Source organism: Scyliorhinus canicula, chromosome 11 (genome assembly GCF_902713615.1).
Source record: "Scyliorhinus canicula chromosome 11, sScyCan1.1, whole genome shotgun sequence".
NCBI lineage: Eukaryota > Metazoa > Chordata > Chondrichthyes > Carcharhiniformes > Scyliorhinidae > Scyliorhinus > Scyliorhinus canicula.
The window spans coordinates 126,517,357-126,540,512 of NC_052156.1; the positions used below are offsets into that span (position 1 = coordinate 126,517,357).

The following is a 23,156-nucleotide window of genomic DNA, read 5'->3' on the forward strand; positions in this document are numbered from 1 at the left end:
ATAACTGTGAACCTAAAAAATGGCCATTCTATTTCTGCGGAGAATTGGTCTCGACAGCAGAAGATTGCCTTCCTCAAAAGGTTGTTAGTGAACCAATTGGCCATTTATGAAAATCAAGTAATTTCATGGTTACCATTACAGAGACTAGCATTTTATTCCAAATTTCTTAAAGAATGGAGGTTAAATTCCACCAGCTGCTGTGGTGGGATTTGAATTTGCATCTCTGGAGCATCAGTCCAGGCCTCTGGATTACTGCTTTAGCAACATTACAATTGTGCTACAGTTCCCTATACCACTATGCTAGCATTTCTTACACCACTACACTACTGCTTGATCACACTGTTAGGTCCTGAACATTATATGATATAGTAGCAGGAGCTCACGTGCAATCTAGCCTAATAGCACAATAATGGAAATGTTGAGCCATGGTTAAACATCTGATTTACTCAGAACCAAATCAAACTTGGACAAATTTCACCAGTAATTGAGCAGAAATAAGAATAATTCAATGCCAGAAGACCATAAGATATAGGAGCAGAATTAGACCCTTCGGCCCGAGTCTGCTCCACCATTAAATTATAGCTGATATGTTTCTCATCCCCATAATCCGGGCTTCTCCCCGTAACCCCTGATCCCCTTATCAATCAAGAACCCATCTATCTCTGTCTTAAAGAAACCCAGTTATTTGGCCTCCACAGTCTTCTGCGGCAATGAGTTCCACAGATTCACCACCCACTGTCTGAAGAAATTCCTCCTCATCTCAGTTTTTTAAAGCAAAGTTTTATTCTCCCCATTTTTCACATTTTCTCCCAAATGTGCACCCACCAAAAATAAACAATAAGCAGTAACGAATATAATGTCAATCCCCATATCAACAACAACAATCCCATCAACCCCCAAACGACTGCCCGCATGTTAACATAAACAAACAACAAAAGGGAATCAGGAATCACCCATAGTTACCATTAACACATGCAGTCCACCTCCCCCCAACCCTCCCAACCTCCCCCTCCCAACTAATGTTCGATGTTATCCAATCCTTGAAAGTGCATAATGAATAACGCCCATGAATTGTAGAACCCCTCCATCCTTCCCCTCAGTTCAAACTTAACCTTCTCAAGAGTCAAGAATTCCAACAGGTTCCCCCGCCCCCCCGCCATGCCAAGGCACAGGGTGGAGAGGTTGCTTTCCATCCCAACAGGATCCGCCTTCGGGCAATCTACGAGGCGATGGCTACAACATTTGCCTCCGCACCCGTTTCCAACCCCGGCTGGTCCGACACCCCGAATATGGCCTCCCGAGGGCCCGGGTCGAGTTTCACATGCACCACTTTAGAGATTACCTTAAAACCTCCTCCCAGTAATCCTCCAGCTTTGGACAGGATCAAAACATAGGAGCTTGATTTGCGGGGGCCCCCTCCCGCAAAGTTTATACACATCTTCTATCACCTCTTCCTCGCCCTTGTGAGGTGTACTCTATATATCACCTTCAGCACAAGGTGGATGCGTTCACTCACACCAGAACCCCTCTTCCATACCCTCTCCCAACTCTTCCTCCCACTTGCTTTGATCCTTCCCAGTGGTGCCTTCTCCTCCTCCAAAATAGCCCCGTAAACCACCGACACGACCCCCTTTTCCAGTCCACCTGCCGTCAGCACCTCCTCCAGCAATGTGGAGGCCGGCTCCACCAGGAAGCTCTGTATCTCTTTCCTGGCAAAATCTCGAACCTGCATGTAGTCCTCATCTCAGTTTTAAAGGATATCCCTTCAATCTGAGGCTGTGCACTTGGATTCTAGTCTTTCCTAATGGTGGAAACATCTTCTCCACGTCCAATCTCTCTAGGCCTCCCAATATTCTGCAGGTTTCAATAAGATCCCCCCTCATCCTGCTAAACTCCATCGAGTACAGACCCAGAGTCCTCAACTGTTCCTCATATGAACAAGCCCTTAATTCCTGGGATAATTCTTGTAAGCCTTCTCTGGACCCCCTTCAAGGCCAGCATATAATTACTTAGAAACAGGGCCCAAACTGTTCACAATATTCCAAAAGGGGTCTGACCAGAGCCTTATACAGCCTCTCGCCCTCTCGAAATGAATGCTAACATTGCATTTGCCTTCCTCACTGCCAACTGAACTTGTCCTTAAGAGAATCCTGAACTAGGGGCTCCTAAATCCCGTTGTATTTCAGATTTCTGAAGCCTTTCCCCATTTAGAAAATAGTCTATGCCTCAATTCTTCCTACCAAAGTGGATAACCTCACATTTTTCCATATTGTATTTCATCTGCCACTTCTTTGTCCACTCTCCTAGCCTGTCCAAGTGCTTCTGCAACCTCCCCACTTCCTCAACACTACCTGTCCCTCTAAATATCTTTGTTATCATCTGCAAACTTAGAAACAATGCCCTCAGTTCCTTCTTCCAGATTGTTAATATATATCATGAATATATTGTCCCCTGAGGCACATCACTAGTTAGGGCTGCCATCCTGAAAGACATCCGTTTATCCCTACTCTCTGCCTTCCACCAGTCAGCCAATCCTCTATCCATGCCAGTACCTTGCTCCAACACCATGGGCTCTTATCTTCTTTAGAAACCTCCTGTGCGGCACCTTGTTAAAGGCCTTCTGGAAATCCAAATACATCACGTCCACTGGCTCTCCTTTTCCTTGCCAATTCCAAGGAAGATTGAACTCACAGAATACTACACTGACAGTTTATTGCTGCCAATAATGCAAGTCAACACTTACATGTAGCAAGCTGAAAAGCCAAACTAGGAAGTGTCAACTTTGATTCATCACAGAACAAATCTCATGAACAATGTACTGTATATTGACTGTAGTAATAATTTTATATTATAAATTTAGATAAAGCTTTTGAATACATTTTGCTCTAAATGTACATGGGCCCAAATTCATTTATAATCCTGATTAAAATGGAGGTCAGTCCGTCAGATCACAACTGATGCCCAGAAGACATAGTAGTTAATTAAACATTTGCATAAAACACAAAGATTAGAAGAAAAACATTATCAGCAGCTGCAGAAATAAAATTAACTTTTTCACAGTTGCCTTTAGGTTGGCAATAATTTTACTAATATACAAAAATACAGACTGGGATTTTAATAAGGCATGAAAGGTTGTGATTGGGACGTCACAAATTCACCCCAATATTCTGTTAAAATTTTATTTTATGGATAAGTTAATGAAATAAGTAGTGTTTGCAGACTGAAACCGGTGATGCTCATAATCTAGCTAATTCTTCAATTAATCAATTATTGTAGACTTGTCTTTGTTTGTGGCTGTTACTGAAACATAATTTAGGACTATCACTGCCAAATGTGCAGTGCAACTTTCAGTCTTATATCAGGTTTAAATTTTATCATAAATGCCATTCTGTTTATTGTGTTAGAAAGTCAACTCGGCTGCCATGATATATACATAATTAAATTACATCAGATAAATTCTGAATCTTCCCCTCCATAAACAAAACACCAGCTAGGTACCTCCACCTACAAATCCTTGTTCATATCCGATAAGTATTGCAAACATCAATCCAACCTAAATCATGGATTACAAAAGGAAGATTTCAATACCAATAATGAAAAATGTAACAAGATTAGGGTTTGTTTACGAAGAGAACATTGATTCCAAATGCATCTCAATTGCAGTGGGATGATTTATAGCAGAAATCAGTCACCGATAAGTTGTCTCAGTGTTCTAATGTACTTGCAGCTGAATGGAATAACACATTTTACTGAGCTTACTACTCATTTCAAATGAAATTGCAAATAATTTCCATGCTTAACCCTTTTAAGAACAACAAATGCATTCTTCAGATCTAAAAATTGGAGTTTCCCGTTTATAAAAATGTTTCAGCCTAACTATATACTGATTTCATCTCCAATTACACTTCAAAATCATTCCATTAGACGAAACAAACATCAAAGGAAAGCACAGTAATTTTTTTAACTTGCAGATGAGTCATCATTTGAATTTATACAACAAATATAAAATGTCGGTGTGATCTCCTTAGTGTTGCCCACTCTATTCTCTTTCATCAAATACTCAATAGCAGGCTATTTCCGATAAAATGAAATTTATCCCAGGAAACCAAATTTCACTATCAAAAATGAAGCAACATTCCATGTTGAAAACGACTAACAAATAAAGGACTTAGTGAAAAAGTTTGAGGTTTCAAAAACTGTACAGCAATTAAAGGACTAAGTTTCATTTACATTTCATTTTAGTTTAGTACGAAACCTTCACCCTTTATTTTCCCCCAACATATCATTACTAACTCTAATAATCAATGTATACAATACTTACAAGTTGTTCGGATTTTACTCCAAATAACTGGATAGTTTTAGCAACATTCCTTGCAACCGCCAGACTTAGGTTTGGATCTACAGAAGCCACATTAAATTCACTGAAAGCAGAGAGGTTAATCTATCAAAAACCATTTCAAGTCTATATGAGTTTAAATTACAAATTTAAATACATAAGATGCATGTATCAGAAGATCTTGTGTTGTTATGCTACCTTTGACAGGTTTGATAAAACCTTCAGAAACGTCCATCTGATTGAACGTACATATTCCTGGAGGCCCCATGAGTGGAGCCTGTGTTTAGCACAACCATTCATACCAAAATGCAAGTTCATCTCCCCAGTCTGTATCGAGTTATGTGAACTCAACTGCAATAAAGGCATGACAGTTGGTCTCAGCATATGGGTTGGAGGGGGAAAGCCTTCTAGTGTTTATGTGCACGCTATTGATTGGGGTGAGAATAGGATTGGTCTCAGCTGTGATGCCTCAGCACCACCCGCCCACTCCCTCACCACATTGAATAACTTGCATTATCACCATCAGAGAGAAATAACGACTATTGGGGATGTCAACTGATGCCCACGAATCAAGACCAAGAAATAGGTCAATGCCTCCCAAAAAAAAATCAGAAAAGAAAAAAAGTACAAATTTTACCCGACTATATTTTTTGACCTATGCCTAAAATATATGCTCTATACTTTTCCATGCTCTGCCTGAATGCCACACAAAATGACTTATAAAACAAACAACTATTAAAACTCTAACAAAATGAACTTGTTGGTGGGAAGTTGTTAATTTGCCCTTTTACAGATGAAGATGTTGTGAATCCTTAGCACATCAGTTTTCTTCTGACAAAAAAAATGCTCCATTTCCTGTTGCTGTGTCTCACATTCACTTTAACAGACTTACTGCAGTAAGAAGCAGGAATTTATTCGTAATGAAATAATGTTTCAGATAATTGTAAATTCAATTTCAATGGGCTCTAGAATCACTGAAAAATGAACTCATTATGTTCCATTCTTTCTGGGCACCTGGCCAATGAGCTCTGATCTATTTTTAATGATATATTTCCAAAAGAAAATGGCTTCAAGAAACAAATGGTTCGTAAGCATCAATCATAGAATTCATTGGATATGGGGAAATGCTCATATAATTATCAAATTCTATCAAACTTTGCTGTACAGAACATATTCAATATGTTGTAATGGATAGCACGTTAGTCATTTTAGCCTTTCAGTATTTTCCTGCTAATCACTCAAAACCGCTTGCTGAAAGGATTTCAACTGAATTTTGTAATAACTGCCTGAGTAAAACAACAGCAACTTGCATTTATAAAGTGACTTTAATGCAATAACATGCCCCAAAGCATTTTACAAGTGTTATCAAACAAAAAATGACAACAGTTAATTAGCTGGTGTACATTTCTCTTTTTAGCATATCCTACCTTGCAATTGTTTTAATGATGCTATCAAGCTCATCGTTTGAAGGTGGATTACGTCCTCCAGGAGGAAAGACAAGGTTGACTGGATCGAACAGCCGTGATAATGATTTTGAGAGATAAGCAGATTCATAGAGTTGGACAGAATTTTTCAGGGCCTTCTCAGGGCTGAGGAAATTTGAGTTTGTCAGAATTATTAATAAAAGAAATTAAGCAATTTATATTCTTTGAATATATTAAGTCACTTGTCCTACATGGATAAACACTTGTGTTACATGTTTAATTTTTTGTTGCAGCAACTATAATCATATTCTAATTACAATTAAGCTTGCTTCTCTCATCAACTCAATAATTTAAGTATCACATGCTTGAACTAACAATAATCATCATTGATTACATTATTAAAACATTAGATAAACATAGAATGCATTAATAGAATGCATATAAGTGTTCATCATTAAATTCTAAATTTCAGCAGCAACCACAACATTATTAAGACCAAAGTGATTCATAAAAATATCTGTCCACATGTCATCATTCTTTCAATTTTGCATAATTAAAAAACTCTGAACACAAATATTGGCTCCTTTCCTCTCTAAATCTGACACAAGAAATCATAATATATATTTATGCACGCACACATTAGACTGGATTTTACCCGCCTTCTATATATTAGCTAAGCTGTTAAGAGTGGAGAGTGGGATCAATGAACAGGAAAGGAAAGGCATTTTACCAGAAGTGGGAAAGGTACGGACAGCCTTTCTTCCCAATTGTGCTATTTAACTGGTCAATTAGGGGCCTGCTCCTGATGCCATTGGCATTTTATCAACTGTGGGTGGGCCCGCCACCTTGTGGGGAGACAACCTTGTGAATCCTGGTGGACTCCCTGTAGAGTCTCAAGGGGGAATACATGGTCCATACTGCACCCCTGGGGACCATAGCCATCCTCATGACAACAAAATCCTACCTCCACCAAATCCTCTTACCAGGGTCTGCCTGATTGGCCCTGGTGATCCCCAACCCCACATCCATAGCTGTACCCTCTTGGCAGGGTGCAGTCCCAGCAGTAACCACTACACTATGTGGTGCTGCTGAGGAGTTGCAGGCACTGCAATTGGCTGGCAATTATTGGGTGGGCTCCTGACATTTAATGGGATGGAAGACCTAACAGCAGCTAATTAGCCTAACTGCAGCCAGGGATGGGGTTCCAAATAGGCACGGTGGGGGTGCTTTCTGGACTGCTGTCAGGGGACCCGTCATTCTGACAAAATTCAGCCCTTTCTGGGTACTTATAACAACAGTTTGCATTTTTATGGCAATTTTAACAAAGTAAAACATCCCAAATTGCTTTTCAGGAATGTTATCAAGCAGGAGTAGACACTGAGCTAAATAAGTTGATGTTAGGAAAGGGAAAGAAATCTAGAGCTTAGGGTAGAGGTAGCTGAATGCATGGCTACCAATGGTGGTACAATGTAAACTGGGATCATGCAAGAGGCCAGAACTGAAGCAGCATCAGTGTCATACAGATTTGATGAATAATTAAAAAGAATTACTCATAATCTTGCTTCTTCAACATAAACAGATCCTGTGGGTCTTCCTCCCCTGGTGGTAGTTCTGGTGGCGCGTCTGAATTTCCACTGGTAGTTATATTGCCTTGTATACTTTGGCTGTACTGTTGCAAACGTTTCCATAGATCATTATATAATCGCAACAACTTTGGATATTCTCCTTCAAATGCTTGCTTTAGAAATGTGGATGCTGAAAAAGAGAAGTTTGCCTCCTTAAAGCTACTCAGTACTAGCTCGTTTTTTAAACCTCCCAAGGTATGGTCTACCCCACCTTTCTGTTATTTCCTTTCTGTTACTGCTAACTTTAATTCTGAGATCATCCTCCAAGTTGAGAGGCAGCCACAGCACAGCACTTTTTCTGAATCTGAAAGAGCATCAAGGCTTGGATTTAAAACTTTCTCCATGGCCGAATTAACACAAATGTCTGGGGAATCCAAGCTATTTTCTCCCATTACCAAATAATTTCCTGTAATTATAATTCAAATACTTTGAATTTCCAAATCATAATGTTATCGAGCTGACACCAATCAGTGATTTTATTTTGTTTGCTGCTCCTCAATGTTTTTATGCTTTCCATATGTGCTTAGTCTGGATGATCCAAGTTTTTAAACTAACTATTATCTACAACATAGTATAATCTCCTATGGTGAACAGAGCAATTTCTTTGAAAAAAGCTGGTTATTCCAGTTATCTGCCAAGAAAGTGCAGTTTAACATTTGAAAATGTTGCTTCCATGAGTGTCACCATTAGAAGCAGCATTTAAAATGACTGTTTATGATTAACAATTACAGGATTCAACACGTGGTGCACTTGCAGTGCCTTGTTTGAGAAAACTCCAGCTGCCTACACTGTGTACTTCAAAAAGATTTTTAAAAATTAAAATCCCTCACCACGCCCGAAAATAAAATTTTGATTTTAGATATGTTCATGTTTTAATTTTAATTTTTAGTGCTTTTGCGTAATTTTATAAGACAAACTGCATTTACCTAATTTAAATAAAGTGCAATAGCAAAAGATGGTGATTGAACGGAGGAGTACTTCTTCGAATGAACACATCTTCTACGTACAAAGGGCTTGTTGCCACTTTTAAGAATCTACATTGGCTGGAATTCTCCAGCCGTTGGGATTCTCTTTTCCTGTCAGCAGCATACTCCCGCCAGCGGGTTTCCCGATGGCTTCAATGGGAATTCCTATTGACAAGCAGCGAGAGTAGAGACTCCTGTTGCCAGCGTTTGGTACGGCGCCAAGAAACATACAGCTGACGGCCCAAAGAAACCTGCCCATTATATTATGCACAACTTCAGCTTGATCTACACAAGAACAGAAAATATAAACGAGGAAAAGTATTTGCCCTGTCCCATTTCTTGATATCGGTGAATAACCAATATCAAAAGAAATCCAAGTACATAAAATACTGTGAAATTTCTATCTCACTTTCAAAGCTAGAGTATCATTCCAACCTACATTATCAAATGCTCCCAGTTGGATCTCACAAGTGGCATTTGATTTATGTCTCTTTCTGTCAAGGGGTCAAGGTGCATAGTGTAGGATGCCAGTAAAGTTGAAGAGAATAAAAGAACAAAACAATCAGAAAATAATAAAACAAAACTGGAACAAGAGTGCTCCATTCAATAATTCATTATTTCTTTCTTAAACCTCATTTTTAAAAGGTGAATTAATTGCTCTTGATGATTGTTCACTCCACATATCTACCACTTTGTGTGTTCATGTATGTACATAAATATAAAAAGCAAGAAAGTCTTTCAATTTTACTATAACTTGAGGCATGTTAATTTTAAAATCAATCACTTGCTTACATTTGCATAAGTTGTGCCTCTAAGCATATAAAAGCATGAATCATCACAATTGTATGTTCCCAATTAAAATAAGGTCAATTCATTGATACTTTTTCTCTTAAATTTGATACATCCATTAATTCATATTCTTAAAAAAGTCCACCACACCCTGCCCCACCCAATTCAGAATTATATCCAGAACACACAACCCAGGCCGACACTTTTATGCAGTGGAGGGAATTTTACATTATTGGAGTTAATTTCCTTCAGGTGAAATATTAATCTGGTAGTTCAGGTGGATTAAAAGAAAATACTCAAAGAAAAGTTCTTACTAACATTCCTTCCTCAACATATAATTAAAAATGTGTAGGGGTAGGGGGGGGTGCACGTAAAATATGTCCGTGCCTAGCCCATCTCCTTCCCTGACATGCTCCCCATATAATGCTGGGCAGCAGTGGGGAGGGGGCCAGAGTGAAATAGTGGGAAAGGGGGAAGGGGTGTAAGCAATCAATTAGGTGTGCCCTATACTCATCAGGTGCACCCTTCAGGATTTCATTCCCCCTTTTTGTTCCTTCCTGCCTGTCCTCCAAAACCCAGCCAGCTGTGCCTTCCTAAGCTCTCCAATCCTCGTTGCCCTAAGAGCCTGGAACTCATGCAATGCCAGACACCACCAATTATCTCCGTGGGCCTCCTTGCAGTCCCAGCATCTCTACTGACACTAGTGCTGCTGACCAACCAGATTGGCCCATGGCTCTCAGCCTGATCAGTGTAGAATCGCGTGCCAGCGTCGGGACGGCGTGGCCCATTCGCGAGGATTCTCCAGCCCGGGGCTGTGAGAATCCCGCCCATTGTATTTAAATATTGAGGGGAATGGCAAGCATATATAAAAATATATAAAAGCAGCCTATCAATATGGACTGAATGTGGAACCAAAGTGTCCAGCACAAAACTAACACGCCTCAAGCTAGACTAAATATTAGAATTCTCTATCCCATGAAATATTATCTGCATGGAACAAATGCCTAGTGATAGCAGTTAATGTTGTATGGACTAACTCTTCATAAAATAGGGTAGGAGTGGGATCAAAGAGCCTCAGTGAATATATAGGAATAGGTATCAACATGGATAAAAATATCCCATTTCAGTCAAGTTACAGCTTAATGAATCAATAGTAGATGTTGAAAGATTAAAGATGATTGGTGTTCTTCAATTAAATCGGCCACTGTGAAGACATGCAGAATTTTCCCTACAGGAAATTGAGCCACGTTCACAATGAGGCCAACTGCAAATAATTTTTCCAAGGTAGTTGCTTAGCAGAACTATGGGTCTTTTTCTTGTTTTATGCTTTCTATTGTCTTCATCAAGACAAACTCTTTCAATTCTATTTTTCAGAAATAGTGGTGAAGAAAATCAATATTCATATTTAATGGGCAGCTCATCTCCTCCATTTTAATGAATATTTAAAAAATGAAAAATACTGAATATATTAAAATATTGATTAAAATACTCAGTTTATTACATTTCCAAAGGAATTCTAAAATATATGAATTAATATAGATACTTACAATTTGTAGCTTGTTGGAATTTCACAGACAAGATTTCAGTAACAGAGTTCCAAAAAGCACATAAAATGTCGGCTTGGCCATCCTATGAAGGAAAATATGAATATTATTTTCAATGTTCGTTACCCGTGGCTTTGAAAAAAATAAATTGAGTATTCACTGAATATTACAATGCCAAATTTCTGCTGGCTGGAAAAATAGCTGACTCAAATATGTCAGGGTTTTGGCATTATCCTTCATCTTTCATTTTCCCTACCCACATTGGCCCAGATATTAGGTATAAAAGTGATATTATCAGCGTTCACTATCATTCAAGTGTAAATTGGATAGAAACCTACAGTGTCAACACATATATAATTACACAAAAAGCAGGAAGTTTCTGTTAAGTGTATTGTGCTCCCCCACACAGGTTTCACTGCACCATTATCTCGGCAGGAGATTCAGCAGCAAAACATGTGGAAAGCTATGAAGTTGCAGTACTTAAGTGTTGGATACGCACTAAGCAGACCACAGTTTGGACTTATCCATTCAAGTGTAAAAAATCTTTAATGGTATGGTTAAGTCTGAATTAGAACGAAACATATCTGGATTTGAAAATGTTACAAATATGTTGCCTCAATCCTTCAAATTTTAAATATTCTACTGAAGATTTAAAAAAGATAATAATTAAAATATTTATCTTTGCTTTTTATCTCTTAAAATGCCATTTTTCATTATTTCTCCAGTATGATCTTAAATAAATTAAATGTTCCAACATACAATTGCTGGTTCAGCTCTGCCCTATAAATATTCTTCACTCTGATAAATGAAGAGGCTTCACTCTGATAAATGAACAGGCCTGTCCTGTTCACTAGATGTAAGCATTTGAGCTAATGAAGGTATTTTGAGGGAGTTAGCATTAAAAGGGTTAAATGATTCTATGCTTTTCTCTAAAGTAACTTATCAGCAAAAATTCACTCTATTGGTCTGCTCACTTATTCACTTTGTCATTTTTAATTTATAGAATCATAGAATCTACAGTGCAGATGGAGGCCATTCTAGTCTGCACCGGCCCCTGGAAAGAGCAACTTACCCAACCCCATACCTACACCCTAGCCCCGTAACCCTGCCCATCCTTTTTTTGGACACCGAGGGCAATTTAACATGGCCAATCCACCTGACCCACACATCTTTGGACTGTTGGAGGTAACCGGAGCTCCCAGAGGAAGCCCATGCGGACACTGAGAGAACGTGCAGACTCCACACAGACAGTGACCAAGGTGGGAATCGAACCTAGGACCCTGGAACTGTGAAGCAACTGTGCTGACCACTGTGCTACCGTGCCACCCATGTCAAAGATGATGTTGAACGAAGCATACATTTGAGGGGGTATCCCCCTTAAAATCAGAAACATTTACATTGTGTGTAACCTATTTATTTTGTCAGTGTGAGAATACTGGACCAGACGCCAGCATTTGTTTGGGTACCGGTCAAGAGCCCCAAACAATTTTTTTAAACTTTAAAAACTGCGAGGAAAGAATATTTCACCGAGGAGTGATGATTCTGACCAATAAATATCTTTTCTGTCAAAACAAACTTTACTTTAAACACAGACTTAACCACATTAACAGTGAAGAAAATAGCTTTACAATGATCACACAGTTCTAAACACAGGAAAAACTTTAACTTACTATCAATATCTGCTACTAATTCCAAATAAGCACCTCGATATAGTTCAAATTCCACATAAAAATAACGTTAGCAAACAGATTACTTGTTAGCTGTTGTAGATTTTTGGAGAGAGAACTCCTTTCAGGACCAGATCCAGTACACTTCTGAACAACCTGGCAGCATTTAAGACATAGGAGTGGAAGTAAGGCCATTTGGCCCATCGAGTCCACTCCACCATTCAATCATGGTTGATTTCAACTCCATTTACCCGCTCTCTCCCCATAGCCCTTAATTCCTCGAGAAATCAAGAATTTATCAATTTCTGTCTTAAAGACACTCAATGTCCCGGCCTCCACCACCCTCTGTGGCAATGAATTCCACAGACCTACCACTCTCTGGCTGAAGAAATTTCTCCTCATCTCTGTTCTAAAGTGACTCCCTTTTATTCTAAGGCTGTGCCCCCGCGTCCTAGTCTCCCCTGCTAATGGAAACAACTTCCCTACGTCCATCCTATCCAAGCCATTCATTATCTTGTACGTTTCTATTAGATCTCCCCTCAACCTCCTAAACTCCAATGAATATAATCCCACGATCCTCAGACGTTCATCGTATGTTAGGCCTACCATTCCTGGGATCATCCGTGTGAATCTCCGCTGGACCTGCTCCAGTGCCAGTATGTCCTTCCTGAGGTATGGGGCCCAAAATTGCTCACAGTATTCTAAATGGGGCCTAACTAGTGCTTTATAAAGCCTCAGAAGTACATCCCTGCTTTTATATTCCAAGCCTCTTGAGATAAATGACAACATTACATTTGCTTTCTTAATTACGGACTCAACCTGCAAGTTTACCTTTAGAGAATCCTGGACTAGGACTCCCAAGTCCCTTTGCACTTTAGCATTATGAATTTTGTCACCGTTTAGAAAATAGTCCATGCCTCTATTCTTTTTTCCAAAGTGCAAGACCTCGCACTTGCCCACGTTGAATTTCATCAGCCACTTCTTGGACCATTCTCCTAAACTGTCTAAATCTTTCTGCAGCCTCCCCCCCTCCTCAATACTACCTGCCCCTCCACCTATCTTTGTATCATCGGCAAACTTGGCCAGAATGCCCCCAGTCCCGTCATCTAGATCGTTAATATATAAAGAGAACAGTTGTGGCCCCAACACTGAACCCTGCGGGACACCACTTGTCACCGGTTGCCATTCCGAAAAAGAACCTTTTATCCCAACTCTCTGCCTTCTGTCTGACAGCCAATCGTCAATCCATGTTAGTACCTTGCCTCGAATACCATGGGCCCTTATTTTACTCAGGAGTCTCCCGTGAGGCACCTTGTCAAAGGCCTTTTGGAAGTCAAGATAGATAACATCCATTGGCTCTCCTTGGTCTAACCTATTTGTTATCTCTTCAAAGAACTCTAACAGGTTTGTCAGGCACGACCTCCCCTTACTAAATCCATGCTGACTTGTCCTAATCCGACCCTGCACTTCCAAGAATTTAGAAATCTCATCCTTAACGGTGGATTCTAGAATTTTGCCAACAACCGAGGTTAGGCTAATTGGCCTATAATTTTCCATCTTTTTTCTTGTTCCCTTCTTGAACAGGGGGGTTACAACAGCGATTTTCCAATCCTCTGGGACTTTCCCTGATTCCAGTGACTTTTGAAAGATCATAACTAACGCCTCCACTATTTCTTCAGCTATCTCCTTTAGAACTCTAGGATGTAGCCCATCTGGGCCCAGAGATTTATCAATTTTCAGACCTTTTAGTTTCTCTAGCACCTTCTCCTTTGTGATGGCAACCATATTCAACTCTGCCCCCTGACTTTCCTGAATTGTTGGGATATTACTCATGTCTTCTACTGTGAAGACTGACGCAAAGTACTTATTAAGTTCCTCAGCTATTTCCTTGTCTCCCATCACTAGATTACCAGCGTCATTTTGGAGCGGCCCAATGTCTACTTTTGCCTCCCGTTTGTTTTTAATGTATTTAAAGAAACTTTTACTATCATTCCTAATGTTACTGGCTAGCCTACCTTCATATTTGATCCTCTCCTTCCTTATTTCTCTCTTTGTTATCCTCTGTTTGTTTTTGTAGCCTTCCCAATCTTCTGACTTCCCACTACTCTTTGCCACATTATAGGCTCTCTCTTTTGCCTTGATGCATTCCCTGACTTCCTTTGTCAGCCATGGCTGCCTAATCCTCCCTCTGATAACCTTTCTTTTCTTTGGGATGAACCTTTGCACTGTGTCCTCAATTACTCCCAGAAACTCCTGCCATTGCTGTTCTACTGTCTTTCCCACTAGGCTCTGCTTCCAGTCGATTTTCGTCAGTTCCTCCCTCATGCGCCTGTAATTACCTTCATTTAACTGTAAAACCTTTACATCTGATTCTACCTTCTTTCTTTCAAATTGCAGACTGAATTCTACCATATTATGATCACTGCTTCCTAAGTGTTCCCTTACTTTAAGATCTTTTATCAATTCAGGCTCATTACATAACACTAAGTCCAGAATAGCCTGTTCCCTCGTGGGCTCCATCACAAACTGTTCCAAAAAGCCATCCTGTAAACATTCAATGAATTCCCTTTCTTTGGGTCCACTGGCAACTTTATTTACCCAGTCCACCTGCATATTGAAGTCCCCCATGATCACTGTGACCTTGCCTTTCTGACATGCCCTTTCTATTTCGTGGTGCATTTTGTGCCCCTGGTCCTGACCACTGTCAGGAGGCCTGTACATAACTCCCATTATGGTTTTTTTGCCTTTGTGGTTCCTCAACTCTACCCACACAGACTTCACATCGTCTGACCCTATGTCGTTTAGTGCTATTGATTTAATTTCATTTCTAATTAACAAGGCAACCCCGCCCCCTCTACCCACCTCTCTGTCTTTTCGATAGGTTGTAAATCCCTGGATGTTTAACTGCCAGTCCTGAACCCCCTGCAGCCACGTCTCTGTGATGCCTACCACATCATACCTGCCAGTCACAATCTGGGCCACAAGCTCATCTACCTTGTTCCGTACACTGCGGGCATTTAAATATAGCACCTTTAATTCCCTATTGACTGTCCCTTTTTGTTTTCTTAGTGTGGTGGACCTTGGTTTACTGAGCCTTTCCATACACTGTGTCATATTTTGTGAGATGGGGACTATCGTAACCTCTCCTGAGCTCTGTCTTTTCGTCATTTTTTGTAATCCTAAGCAGCTACGCTTCCCACTGATTCCTTCACCTCTTGGTTCCCTGATTTTCCCTTCCCCCCAATCTCTAGTTTAAAGTCCTATTGACCACCCTATTTACTCTTTTCGCCAGAACACTGGCCCCAGCTCGGTTCAGGTGGAGACCATCCCAACGGTATAGGTCCCCCCGTCCCAAACTGATGCCAGTGTCCCATGAAAAGGAACCCCTCTTTCCCACACTACTCTTTCAGCCACGTGTTAAATTCCCTTATTCTTGCCTCCCTATGCCAATTTGCACGTGGCTCGGGCAGTAATCCGGAGATTATGACCCTTGAGGACCTGTTTTTTTATTTGAATCCTAACTCTTTATAATCTCTAAACAGGTCCTCTTTCCTAGACTTGCCTAAGTTGTTGGTACCGACATGGACCACAACAACTGGATCCTCCCCCTCCCTCTCCAATATCCTTTCAAGCCGGTCAGAGATGTCCCGCACCCTAGCACCGGGCAGGCAACTGCAACATATAATTCAGACAGGTCTGGCTCCTCCCATTGATTATATCATCTGTATCCCACTAAGTTTCATGACCAGCTAAGCTAGGACTAAACACTGCTCCCCCATATTTTATCTACACTCCAGAGAATCTCTAGCAATCAAAACATCATTCCATTTGTCCTTTATCTGCAACTGTGTTTGGCAACAATCACGATCTCACCTTTTAAGACTCCTTAATTACAGTTTTAGCAGACATACTGCCTGTAGAATTTTAAACCACGGCCTTTTAATAACATTACTGCCACAAATATGGAATATAATATTTATCGGTTTCTACATTCATCACATCAGAAATAGCAAAAACGTTCAATCAATTATCTATTATTTCCAAGACAGAGGCATAATCATGCTGCTCTACTATAAAAAAACACCTTAGCTCTACCATAAGTATATCAACACAATTGCCAAGATTTTTTCTATTTTCTCAAGGTAATCTTTCAAAGAGGCAAAATCTATCAATGCTGTTTTAATCTTGCTATGAAAGTAGAAAATGTTTTTAAACTTAACTGCTTGTATCACATTGAGTAGTAATAGTGATGTTTTAGGACAAATGCTGTGAAATAATTTGAAAATTGAGTATTTCTGCATTAATCCCAATATTTATCAATCTTTGTTCCTTGAATACTTGGGTAATGGCCTTGTGAAAAAATGCTGACCATCCAAATATACTGCTTGCAGATTCAAAGCAAATAGGATTGTGAATTGCTGCAGCCCATTTCCTATAAATTAGGCAAAGGGGATTGGAGTTATCTTGCTTCTTCTAGGCACTTGGATGTTGAAGGTATGAGGATAATCTTACCAAATAATTTCACATTTTCTTGATCCTATGTTTTTGAAAATCTAATGCAATCAAGGTTTAAATAATGAATATAACTGCTGAGAAACAAATGATGCAAGAAATTAAATCCAAAATAGCTTATGTTGTCGAATTTGTGAACATGTAAATACTCTACCAGTTTGTGAGGTTTCACACCTATACTGAAAATACATCTGTGCAAAATCATCTCTTCCTCATTTATGGCACACCCTCCCTACAGCAGTTCTCAACTCCGGTATTTAGAAACTCACATTACCTTAGTTATTTCATCAATAAAGCAGACATGTGTCACGGGGTCTCTTTTCTTTGTTAAAACCTTTTGCAAATGCTGTACCTAAGGAAAATAAATAATTCAATTTAACAGAAAAAAAAAATATTGGTTATCAACAATATTAGACAAACAACTCTTCATTTTTAAAAATAGGTCCACCATCACTGTACAGGAACAGTTGCCACCTTACAAAGAATAAATCACTGTTTCTTGAAAAACCCCTGTGGTATAAGTTGTCATGCCACATTCTGGAAGATGCAATGATTATTTTCTTGAAAGAGGCAGTATTGAAGCCATGAGAAACATCAAGGGGGCTGAAACTAAACTGTAAACAAAGAGCACCCCCAAGCCACACTTCAGAAAACAAAATGAGAAAATATCTGGATGGGCATAAATCATGTGGCGGTTCAACTTCTTTCAAACGTTGAAAGACAACTTACTTCCTTGTAGATTCAAATTACACTAATAAAAAATGCTTATAATAATTGGTAGTGATGTTCTGAGGATCCACATCTGCAAGTCAACTTAGACCCCAATAGCCAATTGTCCTGGGATGACAAATCATAATAATACTGAGTACTAGTAAAGTTGATGTCAGTAGTAGGGAAGAATCTATTATAAAGGACGTGATATTTGGATACTTAGAAAATAATGATACGTGGGCAGAGTCAACATGTAAGGGAAATCATGCTTGACAAACTGTTAAGTTTTTTTAGGATGTTACTTGTAGCATGGATAAAGGAGAGACAGTGGATGTGGTGTATTTGGATTATCAGAAGGCTTTTGAGAAGGTCCCAACATAGAATAAACAAGATTAGAACACATGAGATCGAGGTTAATACACGGATTGAGAATTGGTTAGTAGGCAAAAAACAGAGTAGGAATAAACAGGTCATTCTCAGGATGGCAACTTTCAAAGATCTATGAACATAGACCCCAAGATCCCTCTGCTTCTCCACATTGCCAAAAACCCTACCGTTAACCCTGTATTCCGCATTCATATTTGTCCTTTCAAAATGGACAACCTCACACTTTTCAGGGTTAAACTCCATCTGCCACTTCTCAGCCCAGCTCTGCACCTATCTATGTCTCTTTGCAGCCGACAACAGCCCTCCTCACTATCCACAACTCCACCAATCTTCGTATTGTCTACAAATTTACTGACCCACCCTTCAACTCCCTCATCCAAGTCATTAATGAAAATCACAAACAGCAGAGGACCCAGAACTGATCCCTGCGGTATGCCACTGGTAACTGGGCTCCAGGCTGAATATTTGCCATCCACCACCACTCTCTGACTTCTATCGGTTAGCCAGTTCGTTATCCAACTGGCCAAATTTCCCACTATCCCATGCCTCCTTACTTTCTGCAGAAGCCTACCATGGGGAACCTTATCAAATGCCTTACTAAAATCCATGTACACCACATCCACTGCTATACCTTCATCCATGTGCTTGGTCACCTCCTCAAAGAATTCAATAAGACTTGTGAGGCAAGACCTACCCCTCACAAATCCATGCTGACTATCCCTATCAAGAAGTGTCTTTCCAGATGCTCAGAAATCCTATCCCTCAGTACCCTTTCCATTAGTTTGCTTACCACCGAAGTAAGACTAACTGGCCTGTAATTCCCAAGGTTATCCCTATTCCCTTTTTTGAACAGGGGCACAACATTTGCCACTCTCCAATCCTCTGGTACCACCCCTGTTGACAGTGAGGACAAAAAGATAATTGCCAACGGCTCTGCAATTTCATGTCTTGCTTCTCATAGAAACCTTGGATATAGGTTAGGTAGATTGGACATGATAAATTGCCCTTAGTATCCAAAATTACCCTTAGTGTTGGGTGGGGTTACTAGGTTATGGGGATAGGGTGGAGGTGTTAACTTTGGGTAGGGTGCTCTTTCCAGGAGCCAGTGCAGACTCGATGGGCCGAATGGCCTCCTTCTGCACTGTAAATTCTATGATCCCATCAGGTCCGGGGGACTTGTCTATCCTCAAGTTTTTCAAAATGCCCAACACATCTTCCTTCCTAACAAGTATCTCCTCGAGCTTACCAGTCTGATTCACACTGTCCTCTCCAACAATATGGCGCCTCTCATTCGTAAATACTGAAGAAGAGTACTCGTTCAAGACCTCTCCTATCTCTTCTGACTCAATACACAATCTCCCGCTACTGTCCTTGATCGGACCCACCCTTGCTCTCGTCATTCTCATATTTCTTACATATGTGTAAAAGGCCTTGGGGTTTTCCTTGATTCTACCCGCCAAAGATTTTTCATGCCCTCTCTTAGCTCTCCTAATCCCTTTAATCAGTTCCCTCCTGGCTATCTTGTATCCCTCAAGCACCCTGTCTGAACCTTGTTCCCTCAGCCTTACATAAGTATCCTTCTTCCTCTTAACAAGACATTCAACCTCTCTTGTCAACCATGGTTCCCTCACTCGACCATCTCTTACATGCCTTACAGGGACATACATATCAAGGACATGTAATATCTGTTCCTTGAACAAGTTCCACATTTCAATTGTGTCCTTCCCTGACAGCCTATGTTCCCAACTTATGCACTTCAGTTCTTGTCTGACAGCATCGTATTTACCCTTCCCCCAATTGTAAACCTTGCCCTGTTGCACGCACCTATACCTCTCCATTACTAAAGTGGAAGTCACAGAATTGTGGTCACTATCTCCAAAATGCTCCCCCACTAACAAATCTATCACTTGCCCTGGTTCATTACCAAGTACCAAATCCAATATGGCCTCCCCTCTGGTCGGACAATCTACATACTGTGTTAAAAAAGCTTCCTGGACATACTGCACAAACACCACCCCATCCAAACTATTTGATCTAAAGAGTTTCCACTCAATATTTGGGAAGTTGAAGTCACCCATGACTACTACCCTGTTACTTCTGCCCCTTTCCAAAATCTGTTTCCCAATCTGTTCCTCCATATCTCTGCTGCTATTGGGGGGCCTATAGAAAACTCCCAACAAGGTGACTGCTCCTTTCCTATATCTAACTTCAACCCATACTACCTCAGTGGGCAGATCCTCCTCAAACTGCCTTTCTGCAGCTGTTATACTATCTCTAATTAATAATGCAACCCCCCCCCCCCCCCACCTTTTTTACCACCCTCCCTAATCTTATTGAAACATCTATAAGCAGGAACTTCCAACAACCATTTCTGCCCCTCTTCTATCCAAGTTTCCGTGATGGCCACCACATCGTAGTCTCAAGTACCGATCCATGCCTTAAGTTCACCCACCTTATTCCTGATGCTTCTTGCGTTGGTATACACACTTCTACCCATCTCCATGCCTGCAAGTACTCTCCTTTGTCAGTGTTACCTTCCCCACTGTCTCACTACACGCTTTGACGTCCTGAACATCGGCTACCTTAGTTGCTGGACTACAAGTCTGGTTCCCATTCCCCTGCCAAATTAGTTTAAACCCTCCCAAAGAGTAGTAGAAAACCTCCCTCCCAGGATATTGGTGCCCCTCTGGTTCGGATGCAACCAGTCCTGCTTGTACAGGTCCCACCTTCCCCGGAATAGAACATAGAACAGTACAGCACAGAACAGGCCCTTCGGCCCTCGATGTGCTGAGCAATGATCACCCTACTCAAACCCACGTATCCACCCTATACCCATAACCCAACAATCCCCCCCCCCTTAACCTGCGCTCCAATTATCCAAATATCTGAAGCCCTCCCTCCTACACCATTCCTGCAGCCACATGTTCAACTGCACTCTCTTCATATTCCTAGCCTCGCTATCACGTGGCACCGACAACAAAGCAGAGATGACAACTCTGTCTGTCCTGGCTTTTAACTTCCAGCCTAACTCCCTAAACTCGTTTATTACATCCACACCCCTTTTCCTACCTACGTCGTTGGTACCAATGTGCACCACGACTTCTGGCTGCTCCCCTTAAGGATCCTGAAGACACGATCCGAGACATCCCTGGCCCTAGCACCCGGGAGGCAACATACCTTCCGGGAGTCTCGCTCGATCTGACAGAATCTCCTATCTATTCCCCTTACCATTGTGTCTCTTATCACTATTGCTTTTCTATTCTCCCCCCTTCACTTCTGAGCCCCAGAGCTAGACTCGGTGCCAGAGACCTGGCCGTTAGGGCCTTCCACTGGTCGGTCATCCCCCACAACAGCATCCAAAACGGTATACTTGCTTTGAAGGGGAACGGCCACGAGGGATCCCTGCACAGTCTGCCCATTCGTTTTCTTTCCCTTGACTGTAATCCAGCTACTCTTGTCCTGTACCTTGGTTGTGGCTTCCTCCCTGTAACTCTTTTCTATTACCCCTTCTGCCTCCCAGATGATCCGAAGTTCATCCAGCTCCAGTTCCCCAACACAGTCTCTGAGGAGCTGGAGTTGGGTGCACTTCCCGCAGGTATGGTCAGCGGGGACACCGGTGGTATACCTCACCACCCACATCCTATAGGAGGAGCATGCAACTGCCCTAGCCTCCATCTCCTCTTACCTTACAGAATACAGCTGCACTGTGGACCAACTGGAACTCCGCCCTCCGACTCTGCTCCCAGGCAGCAGTACTCTCTGTAAACTCCCTGCTCCCTTCACGCTCTTTGAGGAAATGTAGGAAATGAAATGAAAGGAGCTCTTTACTCCCTCCTCACCTGACTCCCTCAATCACCAAACTCCCTCAGTCACCAAACTCTCACTATAGCACTCAAATGCACCCAAATTCAGCACTCAGTGCAAACAATGAATCACTAAACGCTAGTATGCAGATGCAGCAATTAGGACGGCACATGGCTTTGGCTTTCATCACAAGGGGATTTGAGTACAGCACCAAAGTTACCTTGCTGTAATTGTAAGACAGCACCTGGAACATTGTGTACAGGTTTGATCCCGTTATCTAAGGATATACTTGTCATAGAGGGAGTTCAATGGAGGTTCACAAGTCTAATCCCTGGGATGGTAGGATTGCCTTCTGAGGAAAGATTGAGGAAACTAGGCCTGCATTCTGTCGAATTTCAAAGAATGAGGTGAGATCTCATTGAAACTTTCAAAATTCTACAGGGTCTGACAGGGTAGATATGGATCGGATGCTTCCCTTGGTTGATGAGTCTAGAACCAGGGGGGACAGTCTCAAAGTAAGGTGCAGGTGATTTAAGACTGAGATGAGGAGAGATTTCTTCATTAAGGGTGGTGAATCTGTGGAATTCTTCACCTCAGAATGCTGTGAATGCTGAATCGCTGAGCATGTTCAAGACACAGATTGATGGATTTCTGGATACTAATGCCATCAAGGGGTACAGGGATAGTGGCAGAAATGATGTAAGAGGTTGATGATCAGCCAAGATCTGTTTGAATGGCAGAGCAGGATCAATGGCCAAATGGCCTGCTCTTGCTCCTCTGCTCTTTACAGCATAAAAACAACCTTTTGCATAATGGTCCTAAATAATTATAGTCCAAATAGAACTATAGTTTTTTTTCTGCTAAGTCCTGCCCAACCAGGAACTAACAATATCCAATATAATTATCCTTTTTTAGAAGTGGAATTATTGAATATCCTTCTCAAAAACAGTTCCAAGACTGGTGAAAACACTTTAATTTGTTTTAACTAATTACAGGGGAAAACAGTGCAGTTATGCACCGAATCAAAACCATATGCAGAAAAAGAATATTTGATCCAGCCCCCATGCTGCTAATTTCTTGATAAAATATTCAATGAAATTTGAGCCACAGAATTACGTTAATTCCTACTTATATGTTTTAGTTCAACAAATGAGAAAGAATTCATTGTTAATTGATGCCAAGTAATTTCCAATTACATTTAACAATAAAATGACATCAGAATCTTACTTGTCCACATGCAGCACAAATTTGATCCATCAGTTTCTCCATATTCGTCCAAAGAGCAGCACGGAATGCTGGAGTGTTGCCTGGGGTGGGCATTGCGGCTCTTCCAGGTCCTGTAAATTTTTGAAAAGAACAATTATGCAAAACTGCAATGGCTGAGGGAGAAAG

The 23,156-nt window shown here is 40.9% G+C and overlaps 1 protein-coding gene across 2 annotated transcripts in view; it reads right to left on the reverse strand.

The window, feature by feature from the left end:
• The window catches only part of cog5 (component of oligomeric golgi complex 5), a 177,067-nt gene that overhangs the window by 28,854 nt on the left and 125,057 nt on the right, over positions 1 to 23,156 (reverse strand). For both annotated transcript variants that reach the window (XM_038811337.1, XM_038811338.1), the window contains 6 exons: positions 22,992 to 23,101; positions 17,137 to 17,214; positions 10,687 to 10,768; positions 7,311 to 7,515; positions 5,764 to 5,925; positions 4,322 to 4,421 (listed from right to left, as the gene is read on the reverse strand). In XM_038811337.1, the coding sequence (XP_038667265.1) occupies positions 4,322 to 4,421; positions 5,764 to 5,925; positions 7,311 to 7,515; positions 10,687 to 10,768; positions 17,137 to 17,214; positions 22,992 to 23,101 (737 nt within the window). The remainder of the gene's footprint in view (positions 1 to 4,321; positions 4,422 to 5,763; positions 5,926 to 7,310; positions 7,516 to 10,686; positions 10,769 to 17,136; positions 17,215 to 22,991; positions 23,102 to 23,156) is intronic.